Source organism: Haemaphysalis longicornis, unplaced genomic scaffold (genome assembly GCF_048455015.1).
Source record: "Haemaphysalis longicornis isolate Haplotype H1 unplaced genomic scaffold, Haemaphysalis longicornis Haplotype H1 scaffold_8, whole genome shotgun sequence".
NCBI classification, from domain to species: domain Eukaryota; kingdom Metazoa; phylum Arthropoda; class Arachnida; order Ixodida; family Ixodidae; genus Haemaphysalis; species Haemaphysalis longicornis.
Window position 1 is genome coordinate 39,805,140 of NW_027526445.1, and position 20,417 is coordinate 39,825,556.

At 45.2% G+C, this 20,417-nt stretch overlaps 1 protein-coding gene across 2 annotated transcripts; it reads left to right on the forward strand.

Moving 5' to 3' along the window:
- The first annotated feature begins 10,549 nt into the window (after nucleotides 1-10,549).
- LOC144150024 (sulfotransferase ssu-1-like) lies at nucleotides 10,550-18,785 on the forward strand. Of its 2 annotated transcripts, none has more exons than XM_077681808.1 (3): nucleotides 10,550-10,689; nucleotides 15,999-16,343; nucleotides 18,082-18,785. In XM_077681808.1, the coding sequence occupies exons 2-3, from the start codon at nucleotides 16,018-16,020 to the stop codon at nucleotides 18,704-18,706; spliced, it is 951 nt and encodes a 316-aa protein (XP_077537934.1). In that variant the 5' UTR covers nucleotides 10,550-10,689; nucleotides 15,999-16,017; the 3' UTR covers nucleotides 18,707-18,785. The 2 variants fall into 2 exon arrangements, with proteins under 2 accessions (XP_077537934.1, XP_077537933.1); XM_077681807.1 differs by having other exon boundaries at nucleotides 10,639-10,770.
- Nucleotides 18,786-20,417: the final 1,632 nt, after the last annotated feature.

Sequence of the window (20,417 nt, forward strand, 5' to 3'; positions counted from 1 at the left end):
ATACTTTCTTGTGTTCAATGGAAAATATAGCCCCAGCTGATTTTCCGTGCACACGCAACGACAACCCGTTGGAGCAGCTACACTTTCAGGGATCCTCGGAACAGTGGTCTAGATTGCAAACGATTTGTGCTCCTGTAAAGGGGGCTCTTTACTGCAATAATCCCTCTCCCCTTCCTTGACATTTATTTTACAGGATGGCTTTCGCAATTTCCTGGCAAATAGAGACGAATAGTCACGCTAAGAATATTTTGTGAAAAAACGCGAGCCTTGCAAGCGTCGAAAGTGTTTTGTTAAAATTGTTTTCCAAAGCATTTGCGGTAAAGTTGGTGGTGGTAAAAGCATTTATATATCAGCTGACAAAAATAAAAGAAAGGTGGGTGGCCTCTCCTCATTGTATCAAGCCGCGAGCGACCGCGGCTGCTCTATCCCGCGAGATCAAGTGTTCCTGAGTCTCGAGGTCAGAGCTGCTCAGCCCGACTCCCACTCCTCGTTGGTTGGGGAAAGGAAGGGGGTATGGGTGATCGGCGCATGCCCATACGAGATGGTAAGTCGTAGTGCGAGTATGGTAGGTTAGGCAGTCAATTCAATTTTTAGGCAGTCTTTAGCAGTTAGGCAGTCCTCGTCAATTTCAGCAATATTGTTTGCCACTAAAACAAACGAAGTTTCGTTTTGAGTACTGCCATTCGTCAGGGTCTAATTCGTTGGGTTCCTCACACACGGTGTGGTCGCATCTCTAAATACCCATGAATATTGGAGCCGCAAAATGATATTTCGACAATTACCCGTAGGCTAGAAAAAACAAACTTCGCGCACTTGTCATTTTCTTTGAGAATAACGTACTACCTATCCTATCGAGTTGGCTCGCGCACTAATAAAACTTTATTCAAGTTAAGCTTGTTGTGAATAAACGTGCAGACAAGAGCAGCTTGAGAGATAGAGGAATACATGCTTCAATCGAACCAGCATTGCAAACCAGCGCTGTCACTCTTTCTCTCTATCTTTTCAAATAAAGCTGCTCATTATTCTACAGTTGCACTGCATCACATTGGCGGAAGGCGAAAAGGAATCCAAAGCCGGCAAACATTTTTGGAGTGTTGGAATTCCGTTGAAACTGTAAATTTCCGTGTGAGGCTTTGGAGACGTCCTTGGGAGGGGGAAGAGGCGCTACGTGCCAATTTATGACGCCTAAGTGATTTGAGCGTGCGTAACGTTCGAGGTACATTGACGTTTTCCTGGCGCTACTTTATTGTTCTGCTGCCTTGTTTTTACTTGATATAAAAAGGAGAATGTCGTTGCCAGGAACCAAGCCGAAATTTCGTGTTCACTAGCGCAGTACCTTATCCATGCACGTCGCTGCCATATTCTAGAGATAAAAGCGTTTCAAATGGGATTGTTATATAAATCCATTTCTAATATCAATGTTTGCAACGACAGCAAGCCCGTTACACTCGGCTGAGCTCCGCGACGAGGGTCTCAACAATACGTGACTGTATTCATTTTTCGCTAATCATTGAACTGCTTGGTGAAAGCGGAGCTCTTGAAAACTCCCCACAGCATTGCACACGCCGAGAAAAAAAATTGAAATTTTAAGACTACTATCGAACCTAGTTAATGCGTTGCTAAGCACCAACCAACCGCTTCTTTATTTTAATATAACTTCTGTCTGTGTTTTCACGGCATAGACGGGAACCATTAAACATGGTGGCTTTAGCAACTGCATCAGGGACGCGAAATGACGCAAGCTCATGTTACGATGTAATAGACGACGACCAAGATTTTATAGTTCATGTGTACCCATCTGCGATTCTCTAAGCATTTTAATGAAATAGTTTAGTGCAATTCAAGAATAGTAAGTATCAGAATATATTTATTGTGGTTTATTTTTGGAGAGTTTGAACTAGTTTTCATTTAGGGATCGCCGTGCAACACGCCCATAGCTTCCAACGATATTTTGTATCGCGCAGCAGCCATTCTTGAGGATTCACCGCTACCCCCTGGTCACATCTGTTTGACTTCGTAGACGAACTAGATAATGTTTCTATTACTCATTTTAGTAAGCAAGTATTGTTTCACATAATTAACGTACGACGCTTCGACTTAAGCTGCATATGCCTGTGCGACGGGTACGCCCGTAGAAAATCTAAAGCATACAAAAGCGAAGTAATTTGCGTAATAAAGAAATGAAACGTACTGAGTTTTTTTCGTAAATCGTAAAATCTTTTTACATGGTGAAATAGCAGCCAGGTCGTCAGCACGACCACACATTTTCGTTTGACAATTCTGCCAGAAGAAACGTAATAGCTGCTGATCAGATATTTGGGGGGGGGGAGGGCGGGGGCTAAGCTGGAGCCTTCTGCGCAAACGTTATTCAAACAATGCTCAGGTTAGCAGCTGAGAGTACTGCAATCCAACAAGTACACAGTAATGTCCAATATGAAGGCGTGGGCCTCAACATATGTACTTGTTACTTGCAAGCCTCGTTCCATGTTACCAAAGCCGTCGCAATGAGTTACAGTACGGAAACAGACATGTACCTGAGATTCGTAGGTGCGGGATAGACGTCCTGCGGTTCATCATCTCCGATTAAATGGACCACCGCAGTTCAGCCACTGCGTCCACCTCGATTCGGCCTTCCTCTCTGCATGAAACAATACTTCTTAGCTTGAAGCGGTGCAAGGAGGTTTATCCGGCCCATTTGTGTAGTCAACAACATGTGAACAGCGTGTCATGACGATTTCTGACGTAGATTAATGCGCAATTACAGATAACGTCAGAAATCATGGACGTGTTTCAAGGCGGAGCCGAAACGGAAACTCTCTCGAACTACCCCACAAAAAACCACAAAAGTACAATCTCACAATTGCACTTCATGCCAACGCCACTTAAGTTTTTGGTAAAAAAAAGATAGCACTGGCAAAAACGCAATAGCGTATGCATGAAATTCAGAACGTTAAACACCGTCCAATCATATTGCAAGACAAGTTCGCCTCATAGGAAAGTCACGGGAAATGGTAGCAAAAATGCGGAATAACATCTCTTTGTAAGTCATTTTTCTGCTCAATTGCTATATAAGTTCACGTAAAGGCAGTCCGATTAGTCGAAACCTGGCCTGGAGCTCTCCATACGCTCATCTGCACAAAATAATCTCGCAATGTTTTCAAATCACTCGAGTGCACTTTTAAAATGTTCCTCAGGTGAATTCTTCAAACTCGTGTTTGTATTTGTATTGTGTAGACTTATAGCTTATGCTGTCGATAAAATAGTATTTATTTCTAAAACCCGAAAGAAGAAGAAACAGCCATGCGGCTCTCGCGGCGGCTGTATAACCACTACACCACTTATGAGGAGGATACCTCTTGCGATATGATTGGACGGTGCCCGAGATTTTAAGCTTCATGTATACGCACTTTAGTGTTTCTCAATGTTATTTATTAGAAGAACTTTTAGTAGTAGTGGCAGCAAGAATATGCATCAGAATTTAGAAGTTGACGCACGGGATGGAATGGCAATTACGTGTCATTTTTTTAGAGAATGGGACGAGGCAGAAAGTTTTTTCTTTGTTTCTACAATGTAGGCTTAACATGCTACCTATTGACGACCCTTTCCCATTGAAAGACTCCAATGACATCATTTCGTTTATTGCCCTTAACCGAAAAGGTTTCACGCCTGGTGTTTCGATATCAAAGAGGTAGCGCTATCAAAGCAGGTATCGCCCCCACTACTGTTTGCCTCAGGATACGTTGCAACAATGCGTTCAGAGCTGCATGGATGGTTTTGGCTCTGTTGCATTTCAGAATACTTGTGATATTTCCGTGAGCAACTTTATTAAACTGCTAAGCTTTACCTAAAATTGACGTTTGCATCTTGAAACAATCGCACCTACATTAAAAAAACAGGGTGTGTGTGTGTGTGTATGGTCTATCTTTTATCTGCCTTAACTGGCATTTTTCTAGCTCCCAATGACCGCCTTCTTGGGGGCCACCAGGTGAAAATGCAGTTTCACCTAAGATTTCCCGTTTTGCAGATGACTGTCTGATATTTTTTGCTGATGCTGAACAAGTTGTTAAAAATAATGATTGTGCTCTGCATATTCGGAGACTGCTTATCACCTCTTGTCCTCACCACAAACTGCCGGCCGATTATGCGTTCAAATTTTTGTATCTCAGACTGAGCATCTCAACTGAGCACCTATGTGTCATGTATGAGACCCGGGCGAAAAAACCACTACTGCCTTTCCAATCCCCCAATTCAAAGTTAGTAAATCGCAGAATTGCAAATTTATGTGTCTCAAATGCCTTGCACAAGTCTTGTAGCCAATATAGGCCGCCTAGCAGCCTCGCTCAGGCATCTCGCCTGAGAAGTGCTGGGCATCCACAGCCTCACTTGGTGTCCGTGGCAGAAAAATTGCTGAAGAAAATCAAGCTGGCTGACACTGCAAGGATAGACTGCACTGCCAGTGAGAAAAAGCCCCTCACGGTACTGCCATATATACACAAGGTTTCACGCAAGTTAAACACAGGCAATAAAGTAAATGTCGGAGTGGTTCAAGGCCCTTGAGGATTAATTGTTGATACTGCGACTGCGTCCCCGGATTTGATAAATTTACGGTGATCCGTCAGAACCGTGATTAGCTAACACGCAATATCATTGAAGCTGAATACATCGAGTAAGTGAGCGTTGTATCAGCATGCTGTCAATAAACCTCACCAAAAATGGCTTCCAATATTTTTTCCAGTCCCGATAGAGATTAATACTGCAAAAAAGTAAAATGGCACGCCAAATAGTTCGCCTTGTTTGTTCCCACCGTATATATGCCGGGATTAAAGCTTGGGAAGCCAGCGACAGCCCGGTGTTCTTTCTTGTCCACGTCTTCTGCTCTGTAGATCTGCGTCGAATATGAGCCACCAACATGCTGACGCTTCCATTCTTTCACTGTCGCGTTAAGGTAATTCGACTTCCATACACAAGGTGGTGTGTATCGCAGAACTTCACAGGTGGTCCGCATATATTTATGGTTATTCCTGCTGTTAAGGGTGCCTATTCTTGTTCTTCGAAAAATAAATCTGTACTTCGTTGCGTTTTAATGCTTGAAAAATTTTCGCGCGTTGTTGGAAACCTCGGCCAACACTGTGGAAACTGAAATCACGTAGGTGTCCCCGCCCGCTAAACCATCGAATACGTGCTCAGACGTCCCGCAGACCGCTTAAAACTTACCGCCGCAATCCGACGAAAAATATGTGCCTTCGGCTTGTACAAGAAGTGGACAAAAATGAATCGTGCAACTTCATCTTCGACCTGCGGTAACGAACTTGTTAAGCTAGCAACGAGACTCCGTCCCAATACAGTAATGGTTTCTGGCTGGGAAATTGAGGCCAGAGGGAAACACACATATTGTAGGCGGGTGGAATAATTCCACTGCACTGTCACCCTTCGGGCCAATATCCTGCACTGTGTAACTTACTCAGTACCTAAAAACACCTGAACAATCACCGAAGAACCAAACTCAGGCTTCCACACTTTTTCCATTCACTCTGGTTAGACCGGTATAGCTCACACTCTTCAGCAGGATCGAAAGGCGGCACGCTAAAATGAGGCAATTTCTGATGTTTCTATAAATAGTATGGCTCCCAGGTACAAGAGTGAAATTATCTGAAAGGTATGAAGGGGACTTGCGTAGTCCTGCAGACACACCTAAATTATAAATGAAAACACCAAAGTGCACTATTGAGCAAGGTAAACTTCGCGTACGATTGCTGAAGTGCTGCACGTGCCGATGCGGCGGGAAGGAACTTGAGTTCGTTCGTACGAAGATATTATTTTTAGTTAGGTGGTTGGGGCATTCTTGCTAAGGGGAATTCAACAAATCTCGCACATTTGCACACACGCACACACAGGCATGATCGAGAGCCCTGCGCATCCGCAAAAATGTTTGTTGCGGGCATTCGTCAGTCGATACGACCGTGATAGCATTCATCTCGCAAAGTAGTCATTTCATCTTCGTGAAGCTGTTGTTCGGAAATAGCGTTCCTAAACACGTGGAAAGGCTAATGTGGGGATAATGTTTAAATTTAATCTATGGTGTATTGAGGCGAAGATATATATTTGCACCTGAAACACAGACGTCCTCGGCATTAATTTGTTGACTTTGGCAGTGAAGGTGATTGTAGGGTGCTTCCGACGTTCATATAATACCGAAGAGGCTGAATATCAACCCCCAAAAAAAAGATCCGCCTAGAAGGAAGATCCAATGCAGTCAGAATACCCGCCGCAATGAAAGTTGCACCGCCACAGAAGGTACAATCGAGCCTGCATATCCACCAAGACGAAATATCCACTGAGACAGGAGAAGAAACAGCTACCGATACGAGATCCACTGTTGTACCTTTCGCCTTCTTGCATCTTTCGTCTTGTTGAACCTTCAGACGCTGGATTGCATTGACTGAGGGATGAGGGTGTGAGTAAGGCGATGGCTCTGACGGTAGTGGTGCAGTATATCGGTGGAGGGACTGGCGCTGGGGAGGTTGGAGGGGGCGCTGCCAAGTCGCTTGCCCCCGATGGGAGTGCCCGGAGTAGGATATCGCGGGAAGAGGCGTGGGCCGCCTCATTTCATCGTAGTGCGGCATGACCTGGGGTCCACACGATTTAGATGTGGGCAGGATGTGTGTTGTCTGGAGGAGCTTGGGAGCGGGAGGTGAAATGTGTCCGGTCAAAAAGTTCCGGCAAGCTTTCTGTGAGTCTGTAATGGTGGTGACATATCCGGTAGGGGCTGTGATGGCGGCGAGGGCTAAGCTGTCTCTTCGGCGGTACAGGTGTTCGTATTGGCGATGGTGGCGGATGTCAGAATGGATCTTTGATTATAGAGGACAGCCATAGCATGTGCTCTCCTGTGCGAGCAAATTGTGACGTCCGTGCATCGGGTATCGGGGTTGTCGGAGTATCGTTTCTCTAGGAGACGAACGCTTGCTTTTCTTCGACCGACCTTGTATGTAGGGTGCAAAGTGCGCGGAATAGGTGAGAATGTTTTGTGTGGGGGGATTTAGGAAGACGTGTGTTGTGGCACGTCCAATGAAGAAGGCACGGAACTACCCAGCTGTGTCAAAACGGTGAAGCCAATGCGGGTGAGGGATAGGCGAGCGAAGTGGCCGACTTCCGGTACTAGTAGGAGTTCAAACCGTAAATTGTGGAGGCCGAGTCGGAGTAAGTGCGTGGTATGAGTGAATGCAGGGAGTTCAAGAGCAATTTTGTCTGTTTTGAAAATTAGACTGTCGAGTTTGCAGTGCTCTTTTGGTTTCAGTCGGACGTACGGTGCCTCATTTATGATGCGACTGATCAAGACCGCAGGGATACGTTGGCAGGTGTCTTTCTCTCGGATGCCGTGGTGTTGGGTGCAGACTTTTGGATGAGCTTAATAAGCTGCGTGACGGTAAGATTCACTTGCGGTAGAAGCGAGGCTCCCGAACAGTCGGCTTAAAGGGGAATGCCGAGATAGCGAAGAGTGGTCACTTGCGGGACGGTAACCCACGCTATGGGGGCGTACGGGTTTGAGGTTGGTTGCGGAGCACGGATGCGTGTGCGTCCGCGAAGAACAGATAATGTAGATCTTTGCACTGCACAGGTGAGGCCTCGGTGCTGCAGATGTTCTAGCGTGCAGTCGATAGCTTGCTGTTTATTGTCTTGCTGTTGTTTCTCCAAATCCGGTGGTAGCCCAGATTGTTATATAGTCAGCCTTGAATACATGGTAGACATTGGGGATTTTCGAGGGCTTGGATGGAAGTTGAACGAGTACGATATCGAAAAGTTAAAGGGAAGTGACGAATCATTTTCGGGTGCCATTTTCTGTTGTGGTGAGAGGGACAGATTGTGTGAGTAAAAGACGTGTTGTGGATGTCCGATCTGTCAGAAAAGCTCGTATGCAGTTGTACGTAGCCGCTCCACAGTTAGTTGTTTGAAGGCCTCGCATGATGGCTTCGTGCGTGACGTTAACGAAGGCCTCTTGGACGTCAAGAGCGAGTATGGTGCTGGGATGACTTTTGCTTAGGTAGGTTGATTAGTTGTTCTTTAGTTAGAGGAAAACATCTTAAGCAGATAGTTGACATCGAAGCCAAACATGGTCTGGGGTAGAGCTTGTTGGTTTGGAGGTAATTTGAATAGATATTTTAATCAGTAATAAGAGAATCATTAACTGAGCTTCCACCGCACTTTATTACGAAATGTAATGCACTGCAATACAAAAGCAGTGAAGGACTCTTACTTTGTTAATGAACGTCAAATATATTTTGGGGAATCTTACCGCCACAAGAATGCACTTTCATTCCCCTGACTGAATACCTGTGCATGGTCTGGGGTCCTCTACACTGTCTCACATCGCAGAACATTGGAGGCGCTTTCTTTTTCAACCTCAGGCATTTTACAGGGGCACAGTAAGCTTACAAGGTACATGAAGCAACGAAACAATACATACATATAACTAACTTGAGTGTCGGGAAGAACGATTTCGGCTTTTAAATTAAGAGGTGATGTTTATCACTTAAGTTTTGTATTTTGCGTTGACATGACAAGAATTGAAGGGAAACTTCCAAATGTTTAATTTGTTATACCAGTGCGATCTGCAAGCACATAATAGAGGTATCACCCTTTCAGCTTAAACCGTTTCATTTTATTTCACCATTTGAACACATTGTTTTCTGTACAGGATTGGAAACAGCGTAATTCGGCGGACAGATTGAACAATGTCGGTATATGGGTAAATGCCAAGCTTGGTGTCTGGTCGAGGGTTGCTGAATTGATGATGATGGTTTAATCTGAATAGCGCAGGGCTCACTAGGCCAAACAGTGCCAACAAAATAGTACGAAACTGATATGAATAGCTGACTACAAAAACTGGGTAGCAATAATAAATCTGAAATCAATGAAAGAGAATGAGGATGGCTGGTGTAGAGGGCCAGGTTGTGGTCATGCATGGAGAGCTGCTGAATTAAGATCAATTCGATATAGAAACTCCGATTTGTAGCCTTTGAAGCAATCCTTTGTGAAAATGAGGCTTACTAAATTCCACAAATAAAGCTGCCATTATCAAAAAGGTACACGGAGAGCGCCGGAAACCCATCAGCTGCTGCACCAGCGCTCCAGGACATGTGGGACTCGTTTATTCCCCTGTAGCAGCCGACAGCGACCGCACTGTCGGCATGTGCGAACGCTGCACAAATTTTGTTACGGAAAAGAAGCAATGGGTGCTCGTTCTTGAACCCGATTTTCTGACTGGTAATAAACGCCAGGCAGGGTACGGAACGAAAGTACTGGAGAGCAGTAACTAGCTGATTTGAAAGTTACTAGAGTTTTATATTATTGTTAGAAATTGCAAAACGGTTGTACCACGACATGCACTTTCTGTTCCAATAAGAACAAATTAGCATATATAAAACATATACCACCTCCTTCAGAGAATTGTCGAGTTCATGACTTTCAAATGTTTACCTCATTTTTGATAGCATAAGTGAACTCGTTCAGCTGTAATATTCCGTTCCGGGAGATGTTCTATTTTCATGCGAGCAGCATTTACGGCAGCATCGAAAAATTTAAAGTGCATTCGTACGTGCACCACTTCGTACCACGAGCCGAAAATAAAAAAGTGCGCAAGTTACCGGTGGCAGTCAACCAACGTGGTACACGCTGGAAAAGGGAGCAGTACCAATTGAGCCACTCACGACCGATGGAGTTTAGGGAAACTGCTGGCGATTGTGTTAAATGTCATCGAGCACATACGCTGCCGTCAGCGATAACGGGCTTGCTGCATTGCGATGAATCATTAATACCAAGGACTCGGGTTCGATTCTCAGACAGTGCGGCCACTTTTTTATTGAGGCGAAAAGCCATAACACTCGTGTGTTCGACAATTCGCCGCACGTTCAAGTTACCCAGGTGGTGGAAATTAATCCGGAGTCATCCGCTACGGCGCGCATCGTCTCCTGTGTAGCACCGGCACGTTAAACCTATAATGAATGAATGAATCAATCAATCAATCAGTCATTGTCATGCATTCGCTGAGTCAAACGTGACAGTATCGTGAAATGCACGAAGGCATATATGTTTAATAGTGCAATTAGCCATTTTACACTACTCTCTCTGTCCAGCTTGTGTGCTAGACTTCACTTTCCTCTGATTCCGGGCCATTTAGTCATAACGCCTCGGCGAAAGCAGTCACGATGAGAGTGGATTCCAAGGTCGAGGAAGGGAAGAGGTGTCGCACAGAGTGTAGGAAGAAAGGGCAAGGTGGGGATGGGTGTTGTGGGAAATCGATTCTGTTGGTCAGCACAAAGCCGTCACATACGCAGAACCACCCTGTTTACTAAAAATTTCTCACACATTCGGATATCATGTCAGATGGGCCGACTTCTACGCTTTCCATATAAATGGCGAACAGGCGTGACGCTAACGGGAAATGTTATTGCATGTCTTTTTTTTTCTTTTCTGTTTGTTTTCTCGTGAAGCTGTGCCGGGAAGCTTCTCTGTCAGCTTTGCTGAACTCCACACTCAGCCACCGGATGCTGTCGGATGCAGTTGTACGGCATCCGCACTTGTGCCCCTACGTCGCATTTTAGCGCTCTACGCTGGCGGTCGTTGTCATTTGCAAGCTGCGCTTGCCCCAGGTGGTTCTCAATTTCTCCAGGCACTGACATTGGAACGGCTCATGTAAGTGCAGCCCGCTTATTTCCGTCCACGCTATGCCCGCGTGTACAACTGTCGCTTTACCTTCTTCCAGCTGATAGTTAGGTAAGTGCTATCCCCATTGGTGCATGAAATTCCCATAATACCGAGTACGAGTCCGAGTCCCAGCGAGCAATGTTCAACTTTATGAACATGGCTTATACTGTCTTCAGCTTACGCCTAATGTTACTTTTTGTAAGGTTTTACATGGCCCTTAGCGGATAAACGTTGCGAAGTGTGGAATAGCCGAACTGCATTTTTCCTCCTGGTTTGGGCAGCGTATCGGTATATTAACCGCTCATTATACCAGCAAAAACAGTACCCAATTCAGTACTTGTAAAGTGTCAGAATATTGTAATGAGAACGACTACACCAAGGGCTGAAGGTATGATGGATATTTGGTTAACTCTACGACAAAACAGAATAATACAGACAATTTCTGCCTCCTGTTTGCCGAATACATACCTGAAAACAATAGTTGTTTAACAGTTTTTTTGCTAAAAGTAAGGGCCGCTCATAAAAAAAGGTCAAAATTTTTCTCTTGCAATCTAAGCTTCTGACAGCACAGCTGAACCTTAAAAATTTACTGTCATTGTACGCAATTCTTCAAAAGCAAAATCGGACGCCACAGGTATGCCTATGTCCCCATTGCTTTAAGGAGCGAGATGGAAACATTTTTATATATGAATGTTTTCTGTATCACGAGTAGACGTTACACACGACGGCTGTGTAGCGTTGTACCGAATTGAAGAGGTACACGTCGTTGGTGCACTTTTTTTTGCGATAGTATGCCCTTTGGCATAAAGTCTTAGAGGTACAAGTTGGCACCCGTTTCACGGAGGAAATCCAGAAGACAGCGGTGGTGGGGCCCCCACAGCCATCGTTGGAGATCAGGGGGTCTCCCAGGATGCAGGCCTGTGCCGCGAAGGTGTCTGGATCTCGCTGCACTCAGGGAAGGGCACGTCCATAGCAGGTGGTTGGTATCGGCGTCTTCGGCAGGAACCGTACAGAAGGGGCAGGTGTTGGTAAACGGGGCATGGTATAGTGGTGGCCACGCCCGGGTTACCGCAGGAGATAGGGCCACCCCAACTCGACGTCTACGCAGCAGGACCTCCTCCCAGCGAGCGAGCCCACTGGGAAGGTCTGTTCCACACGGTGGAATGAGAGCGCGTGTGGCGCGACGCAGATCTTCCTTTAGTTGGACAAATTGTTCATGTGGGTCCGTTGTCAGCAAGGGCAGCGGTCGTGGAACCGAGGAGAGGTGACAGGAAGTATCCGCCGCAATATGCGCGGTGATAGTATTACGCCGGATCCACGACAGTCGGAGAGGGCAGAGGTTGTTAGACAAAATATGACTTGTCAGCTCGGCACCAGGCTTGAGGGTTGTACAGAATAATAGTTGCAAGGGAGCCTTGAGCGTCCGAAAGCAGGAGGGATGACAGAAGCAGCGTGTAATACGCAGTAAGTTTGGTGAAAAATATGAAGCCTAAAATTTAGCTAATTTACTCGAGTTACAAAAAGTTGGTAGGTGTAGTGACTAAAAATAAATCTGGTGGTCCAATTGTGCAAGGACTCGATGGTGTTGTAAAAGTTGTATCATATTCATCATGAAAAACAGCCCACTCGGTCCATCGCAGGACGAAGGCTTCACCGATCGACTTCCGCTACTGTGCCGCGCCGCTAAAACCCATTCGTTCCCTTCGAAATTTTTATTTCGTCCCTTCATCGAACAATAGGCTTTCCTTATTTTGCAGACCGGTTTCTCGTTGTCCACTCTGTCACGCTGGTAGTCCACCCAATGCTATTCCGCCTAACTACGTGGCCAGCCCACGGCCGTTTCGTTTTCTTTATTTGAACTATGATATCTACTACTCTAGCTTGTTCTCTGATCCCAATAGCTCCTTTAATGTCTCTAAGTGCTACTCCGATCATTGTTAGTTCTATGGCCCGTTCAGGCGATCTCAGCTAGCTTTCAAGTTGTTTAGTAAGGCGCAAAAATTCCGCTCCACATGTCATCACCGGCAGGATGCTTTGGTTGTATATTGCTCTTGTGAGTGAAAGAAGTAGCTTACTTTTCAATTTTAGGCGTGTTGCCGAATGCAGCCAAGCCCTTACCAATTCTGCGCCGGATTTCCTTATCGTGATTTAGTTGCGGCCAAATCCGCATATCTATTCTACTTTGGGCTTAACAAGGTTTCAAAACATTTTCGTTATACCATAACGGGGTACGAACACAAGGATTCTGTTAAACGTGCTTGCAGGGGCTTAGGTTGATAAAATGAACATTGTAGGGGCTGACCAATCCAAATAGTGCGAAAAGGCACACAGTACATGCTGAACTCGCAAATACAGTGTCACCGATGAAGTAGTAAGGGCAGGTGTGATTGTCAGCATAGGAAAGAGATATCCGTAGTTTTGTTAACATTAAACATCGTTATGAAATCTTTACACTGTCTTTATACTCTAAATGTGTCTCACAGGATTTGCCCTTCAATCGTAGCCTGGATTAATCGGTAAATGTGTCGCGATCACTTGTGGCGAACAGTAGACAAACAAAACATTATCCTATAGCTCACATATGTAAATTATAAAAGGTAGTCACCCCACAACCGTACCCTGCATATCGTACATGTAAATCATGTAAATCAGGGACAACTATCCGTGCTCCAATGAACTAAAGAATGACAAGGACTCCGACAAACGTATGCCTTATATTGTTCGTGATCACACTGTCATAGCATTTTTCTACAGGATCCATGGGTGAGCAACAAGAAGCACTTCAAGCCGCTATAGACAAGGCGCAAAGATACCTTCGAGAACGAGGTCTTGAATGTGCCCCAGATAAATCGTCACTTTTGACACTTAGTGCTGGTACCCCGAAACAAAAGTCCACCGTCCCAGACCCGGACCTATTCATCAATGAGCAACCCGTCACAACTGTGCCTCACTTGAGAATTCTTGGACTTGTTATCCCTAAAAAATGGCTCTGGGCTCCACACAATCGCTCCCCTCCAGAAGACTGTCAACCAGCTGACACACATAATTCAGCGCGTCGCACATCGACGATATGGCCTCAAAGAACCTGACACGCTCAAAATAATACAAGCAGTACTCATAAGTAGAATCACCTATGGAACACCGTACTTGGCCCTTAAAACGAACGAAAAAGCCAGATTAAAAATAATTATTCGCCAAGCCTACAAGACTGCGCTCGGACTACCCTCGAAGACATAGACATCTAAATTATTACAGTTAGGCGTACATAACAGTTGGGAGGAGTTACAAGAAGCGCACCACACTTCTCAGATAGAGCGCCTGAAGAAAACGACGACGGGGCGTGCAACTCTTCACCGATTAGGTTATACCACTCCACCGGTTAAAGATCAGAAAACAAGCATACCTTTGAAGATTCGACAGCACATACGAGTGGCCCCAATATCAAGAAATATGCATCCACAGTACAACAAGGCCAGAAGAATTGCCAGAGCACGAGCCATGTCCGCCAGATATGCAAACGACCTAAATACCTGTTATGTGGATGCATCTCCTTATCCGCACCATCCGGCCCACGTAACTTGTGTAGTGAATGGACGGGGCCAAGAGATCACATCCTGTACCGTCAATACCACAGCGATTGATACTGCCGAAGAAGCCGCGATAGCCCAAGCCATCATCAATGCCCAATACCCAATCACCATACTTTCCGACTCTCAGGCAGCGTGCAGAAATTACTTACAAGGTCGAATTTCTGAAACGGCACTTCGTCTTCTTTTAACAAGACAGAGCATTCCCGAAGTTTATATAGTTTGGGTGCCAGGACACGAATTCCTTGAGGGGAATGAGGCGGCTCACGCCGCTGCCCGCGATTACATACACCGGGCCATTTCTCTCACGGGGCAGTCACCACCTCATCCAGCTAATCCGCAACCTCTCTTGCGCTACACAGATATATTGGCGGACTACCGACTCAAACGGCAAATTTTCCCCATTCCACACCACCAACTCACAAGGGATGAAGCAACAACGTTCAGACGACTTCAAACTAACACGTATCCACACCGTACCCTTCTTCATGCCATTTATCCGACAGACTATCCAGCCACCTGCCACTACTGCCCAGCGCCCGGTACCCTATACCATCAGGTGTGGGAGTGCCAAAAGACACCGGACCTGCACCCAATCCCCAACCCCTCTATACAACAGTGGACGGCGCGGTTGACCAGCAAGCACCCTACGTTCTAGCTTGACCTGGTGCAAAGGGCCCGCGCAGCCAGCCGCAGCCAGGGGATCCCGGACTAGGGATCCCCTCCACCGGGCGGGTGCCCTAACAACTGCACCTGTTGTTTTAATAAAGATTTGTTTCATTCATTCATTATCCTGAAACGAAGCTCCGTTTTATTTAGGCTATCTATGTGTTTCATTCTGCACAACTCAGGGTCGTGATCTGGAGTTCGCCGTTTCTTGTGGTTGTGCTGTGGAAAATCACTAGTTCAGGATCTTTTTTTTTCGGAATGAGCCAAATTCAAAATTATAATATAAATCACATAAAGCTGTAGTGAGAATGAAAACCCGCCAACGTTCCCCTAGAAAATACGTTGGAAGAAACGTGATATTACGCCAGGCGAACATGTACGCAGATTGCGTTTCGTAGGGAAAATGAGCCAACCCCATTTCTCCATTGGGAGTGGGCTGTAGGTTCGTCGTCAAATAGCCAACATGGCGGCCGCCTTGCGAGTTCCGCCGGACAGCTGGGACTGTCAGGCGGGTAGAATTATTTCTTTACGTAATATTAAATCACTAATAAATATAGTATTAATATTTGTCTAAGTAATAAATTTTCAAATACGTGCGGCAGGGAACTTCATCTAACTGGCACAGAAAACATATCACAAAATAGCTTTGAAAGCGTTGAATATCCCGTAACAACGTTTTGCTGTTTTCACAAATCTTGTTTGGGTCGATTTGACTCATTTAAAAAACGCCTCAATATTCACATCATTTCTTATCTGAGGTCTAATCAAACATTATAAACAGTATCACCATATTCTTTATTTTATTATTTTATTGGGCTCGGGATTTTAAGTTGTATTCTCAGTAGGGACGTGTTGCCAATATGATAACTGGAGTGACTGGTGTAGAGGAGCAACGCAACAATAACATACAACGCTGTAGTTAAAATTACCAGCCGAGTAGAACATGCTCAGAATAACGGGAATTAACTGCACGTCTGCAAAAATTTCCGCGAAGCGGCATTGGAGCCTCCAACTACAATTATTTCCTGTTTAAATTTTCAGAATTTGTACAACAGACACCATGCTCCGGAACATGTGCAAAACAGTGGACGGCTTCATCGTGAATGACTTCCTGCACGATGACAACGTGCGGTCGGCATTGCAATATCGCGCCCGTCCAGATGATATATTCGTCGTGAGCTACCCCAAGTGCGGGACAACCTGGACGCAGTACATTGTCCATTGCGTGCTCAACCACGGCCAGCCACCAGAAGACTACACGAATTTTATGCTCCGTTCCCCTTTCTTGGAACTCTTGGGGGCTGAATCTGCGCATCGTATGGTCCGGCCTGGTGGCATCAAGACACACTTCCCATTCAACCTTCAGCCGTACCACCCACAAGCGAAGTGGGTACTCTTGTTATTACCTACACGAGGAAAATGATGTTTTAAAGCACACATTACCTAAAGTGTCAAGCAAATTTTGAGGTCTTGCGAGCTATGTTCCCAATTTATCTGATTGTTTAACGATTGTACAACGCGGTATGGCTGTAAGTTGTATTTATTGTTTCTTCCCTTCGTCTAAACTAATTACTGGTTATAATGCGTTTAGTATTTTTGTCAGTATTTTTGTATAATGTTATCTTGCCCCCCCTCACCCCTATGTAATACCCTCGCCTAGAGGGCCTTTAGGGGTACTCTGAATGAATGAATGAATGAATGAATGAATGAATGAATGAATGAACTGAAGCCGCGACAATTCTGCAGCAGTAATTCTACCGATTAACATGAGAGGCGGCGATTAAAGCTACTGATGGCTCTTTTCAAATTCAGTGCTGTTGTAGAACGCTGAATCGTCACTATTGTTAAAATGTAGCCGTTTTAAATTTTGAAAACATGAATGTATTTGGGTTGGAGAATTCGTTGTTTAACCTTAAATCGGAATCACAAAAAAATTGGATAAGATATTGCGAATTTAATTTAAAACTGCCGTAATCGGAGAGATAATGCATTGTTGTTGGCGTTTATACCTTGTTGATAGGGATGAAATGTCTATCGAACCTTTAGGCAAGGAAAGTCCACTCAATAGCTTTTTTCCTGTTTTAATTTTCTGGCATGCCCTGGTTAATCGTCTAGTAAAGGTTCTTTGGGGACTAAATTATATCCGGCGTCAGTACCCATGGTGACTTCCCGCTGAGAACTGCCTGAAACGTGAAATCAACACCATACCGAACAAAAACTTAATCGCAAATTTTTCAATAAAAATCAAATCGAAAAATTTATAAGAAAGCGAACTAAAAACCCAACCTTTTTTGCAGCGATCTGGGCACCGACTCTTTGTAGCGATCTGGGCACCGACTTTTTAAAAATACTAAGCCGCGTTCTAGCTGAACTCAGGACACCGATCGTAAACTTGTTTATGAAAATAAAACAAAACAAGCCGCGACAAAAACCATAGCACTCTTTTCAACTTCAGCTCTACCAAGACAGCAATTCCAACGTTTTAGCGTTACTGGGGTCATTGAGCTATTCGATACCCCTGGGTACGTGCGCCCGCAGCCGCCGTGGCCCACAGATGTGCTAATTAGCCGGGCTCATCAATCGTCATCACAAATGCGGCATAACCGGTACTAACGCGGAATATAGAATTATGTCATCAATTTAAAAAGGGCAAGCGTATCAAGGCACTTGCCGCTGATTGTGAAGGCGAAATCATTACTGTAAGGATGTTCTACACCAATTATTCTATGGAGAACAATAGGCCTCAGTTCAGCGAAGCGCTCCCTGATAGGTTTGATTGACGTGATTACCCTGGCGTCTTTTTATAGGTTTCATAGCTGTTTATGTGTCACTTGGGCGATACAAAGACGCTGGATAAGGATGTGGTAGTGGGGCTATAAATTTAAAAGTTCCATTACACATTTTACCATGCTTTTCCAATTCAACAGTTTCAAATATCGAAGTACAATTGGTACTACGGCCATACACTTTACACGTAACCAAATAAGTACGGCGCACATTGTCTCTGCAGCGGCTAATTACTGTGTAGCAAGTATGTTTTCTGGTGAAACATAGAACATAGGGAGTGAAGATTGCAAGCAATAAGAATGTATTTATTTCATTCGTGTTGTCTCGATTCTTTCAGGTACATTTACGTCACACGGAACCCATACGACTGCTGTGTCTCTTACTTCCACCACATCCGAGATTCCCCCGTATATCGCTACACGGACGCAACATTTGACGACTTCCTAGACGTGTTTATTGAGGGCCTTGTGAGCTGCGGCGACTACTTCGATCACTTGCTTTCTTGGTACGAGCACAGGGCTGACGACAACGTCCTTCTGCTCACGTACGAAGGTCTGAAAGAAGACACGCGTGGGGCAGTTATCAAGATAGCTGACTTCCTCGGCAACCAATATGCCCAAGAACTGCGGAACGACGCCTCCCTCCTGGAAAAGGTTACAGACATGGTCAGCGCTTCAAGTATGAGCAGGTCCTTCAACAATGGCATCAAATCTATCATACCAAACTTGTTGTCATTGCCCCCTGAGAAAGCACTAAAGTCTGTCGAGGTATACCGCCACGTTCTCAGGAAAAAGGGCATGGGCATGAAGTCCGCCGAAAGTGACTTTATTCGTAAAGGTGTAGTTGGAGACTGGCGTAACCACTTTAACGAGGATCAGATATCGAAGATGAAGACGTGGATTGCGCAAAAAACTGAAGGCTCTGACGTCATGCAACTTTGGAGCGGCACGGGCCTTCCCTAGAACAGCTACCTCTCTTTTAACATCCCGTGGCACTTTTCTCTAACGAAGGCAATAAAATGCAAGAGGTTTGTACAGAGCACGTTTTCTTCAATACGCTCATCCCTTACTTCATTTCGGGTCATTATTTATGTAATTATCACAACACCGTAATCGCGAGGATGCCAGCCTAATCCTGCTGACATAATTGAGATACTGTGTGTGATTGAATTTTTTTTTCACCAGGTTCAAAAAATAAACAGCTTTTTGCGCCCATATTACTGTTACCCAACCTGGTAAAAATTATTTGCAGGGTTTCGTAAAATGCTTACCGCCTCAGTAACTTGCTTTGAAGCCAACCTTTCGCCTCATAAGGGGGATAAAAATGTCATAAATCATCTCAAATCCGGAGATATATATAAGAACGCACCGAATACTCACCCAAAACCCCCCCAAAAAAATTCCCCCGCACCTCCCCGAGGGGGATTGTGAGGATGCAGAAATGCATTGGGTGCACCGATGAGTGTGATGCGATTAATGGCGAAGAGAGAGGCGAGAGTGTGAGCGTAATCATTTATTTTTTTCTTTTCCCACACCCGTCATTTCCGCTTCGTTAAAGAGAAGCGTCTTCGAGACCGCGTTGAGGGCAACCGCCAACTGCAGAGAATCGTTCACGTCAAAGTCGTCGGGAATCGTTTCGAACTCACCGTCAGCCGCCTAATGCTCATGAAGGGGAGTCGAGGCGCGATGAGCCGCTCTTCAACCGGGTTCAGATCGGGAAGATGCGCCGGCCGAGGAGGATAACGGTAGCCAAAACTCACGCAGCCCTCCTCTTCGCAGCTTTGTTGTTGTTGTTGTTGTTGTTCCTTCACAAAATGGCGCATACCCAATCAGGGGATCGGCCAAACATCAGTCGCTAATTCGAATGAGATTGCTGCCTAGGTGGATGATTTGAGGTAAGTTAGAGAATTTTGGAAGCTTTTTTCTTCTTGTTTTTGAGGAATCGAGATTGGAAATTAGTCAATATTGAAACAAAATTAATAAAGAAAGAAAGAAAGAAGAACAAGAAGAAGAAGAAGAAGAAGAACAAGAAGAAGAAGAAGAAGACGGAGTAGGAGGAGGAGGAGGAGAATAATGATAATAATACAAAAAATACGGCAATGGATACGTTTGGAGGGCTCTGGTGAGGTTCCAGAATAAGATACGAATTAGGTTGTGAATCTTTTGGAATTTTCTATGAAGCGCAGAAGAGCAGAACAAACATCCCGGCGGCCATATGTCTCCTTCTCCTTCTTCTTCTTCAGCGGTTCCCCTACGGGAAGATGACGATGGTGGTTGAACGCGAAGCTATCTCGTGATGGATTGTTTGGTTGGCCAATCCCTAGGGGCATCATGCCACAATCATCATCAGACGTGCTGCGCACGCCGGCCAAGGGACGCACGACAACCCCCGACTATAATGCATTTCTGCATAAAACGGCACGCAATTACCACCGAGGGGGAGGCGGGCTCCGTTGACGAGAATATATACTGCGAACTATAGTATTTGGGGCGGCAACCAAACAAAGCTTAAACGACCACACACTATTTTGATCATAATGGCGTTCATCACGACTTCGGCGGTTTGGCAGTGTAACTCAGCCTGCTTGTTTCTCTTTGCTCGGTGGCGCTATCTTTATAGGATCGCATTGAAAAGGACACGTGTGCTGGCAGCCGATAATCATGGAACCTTTTT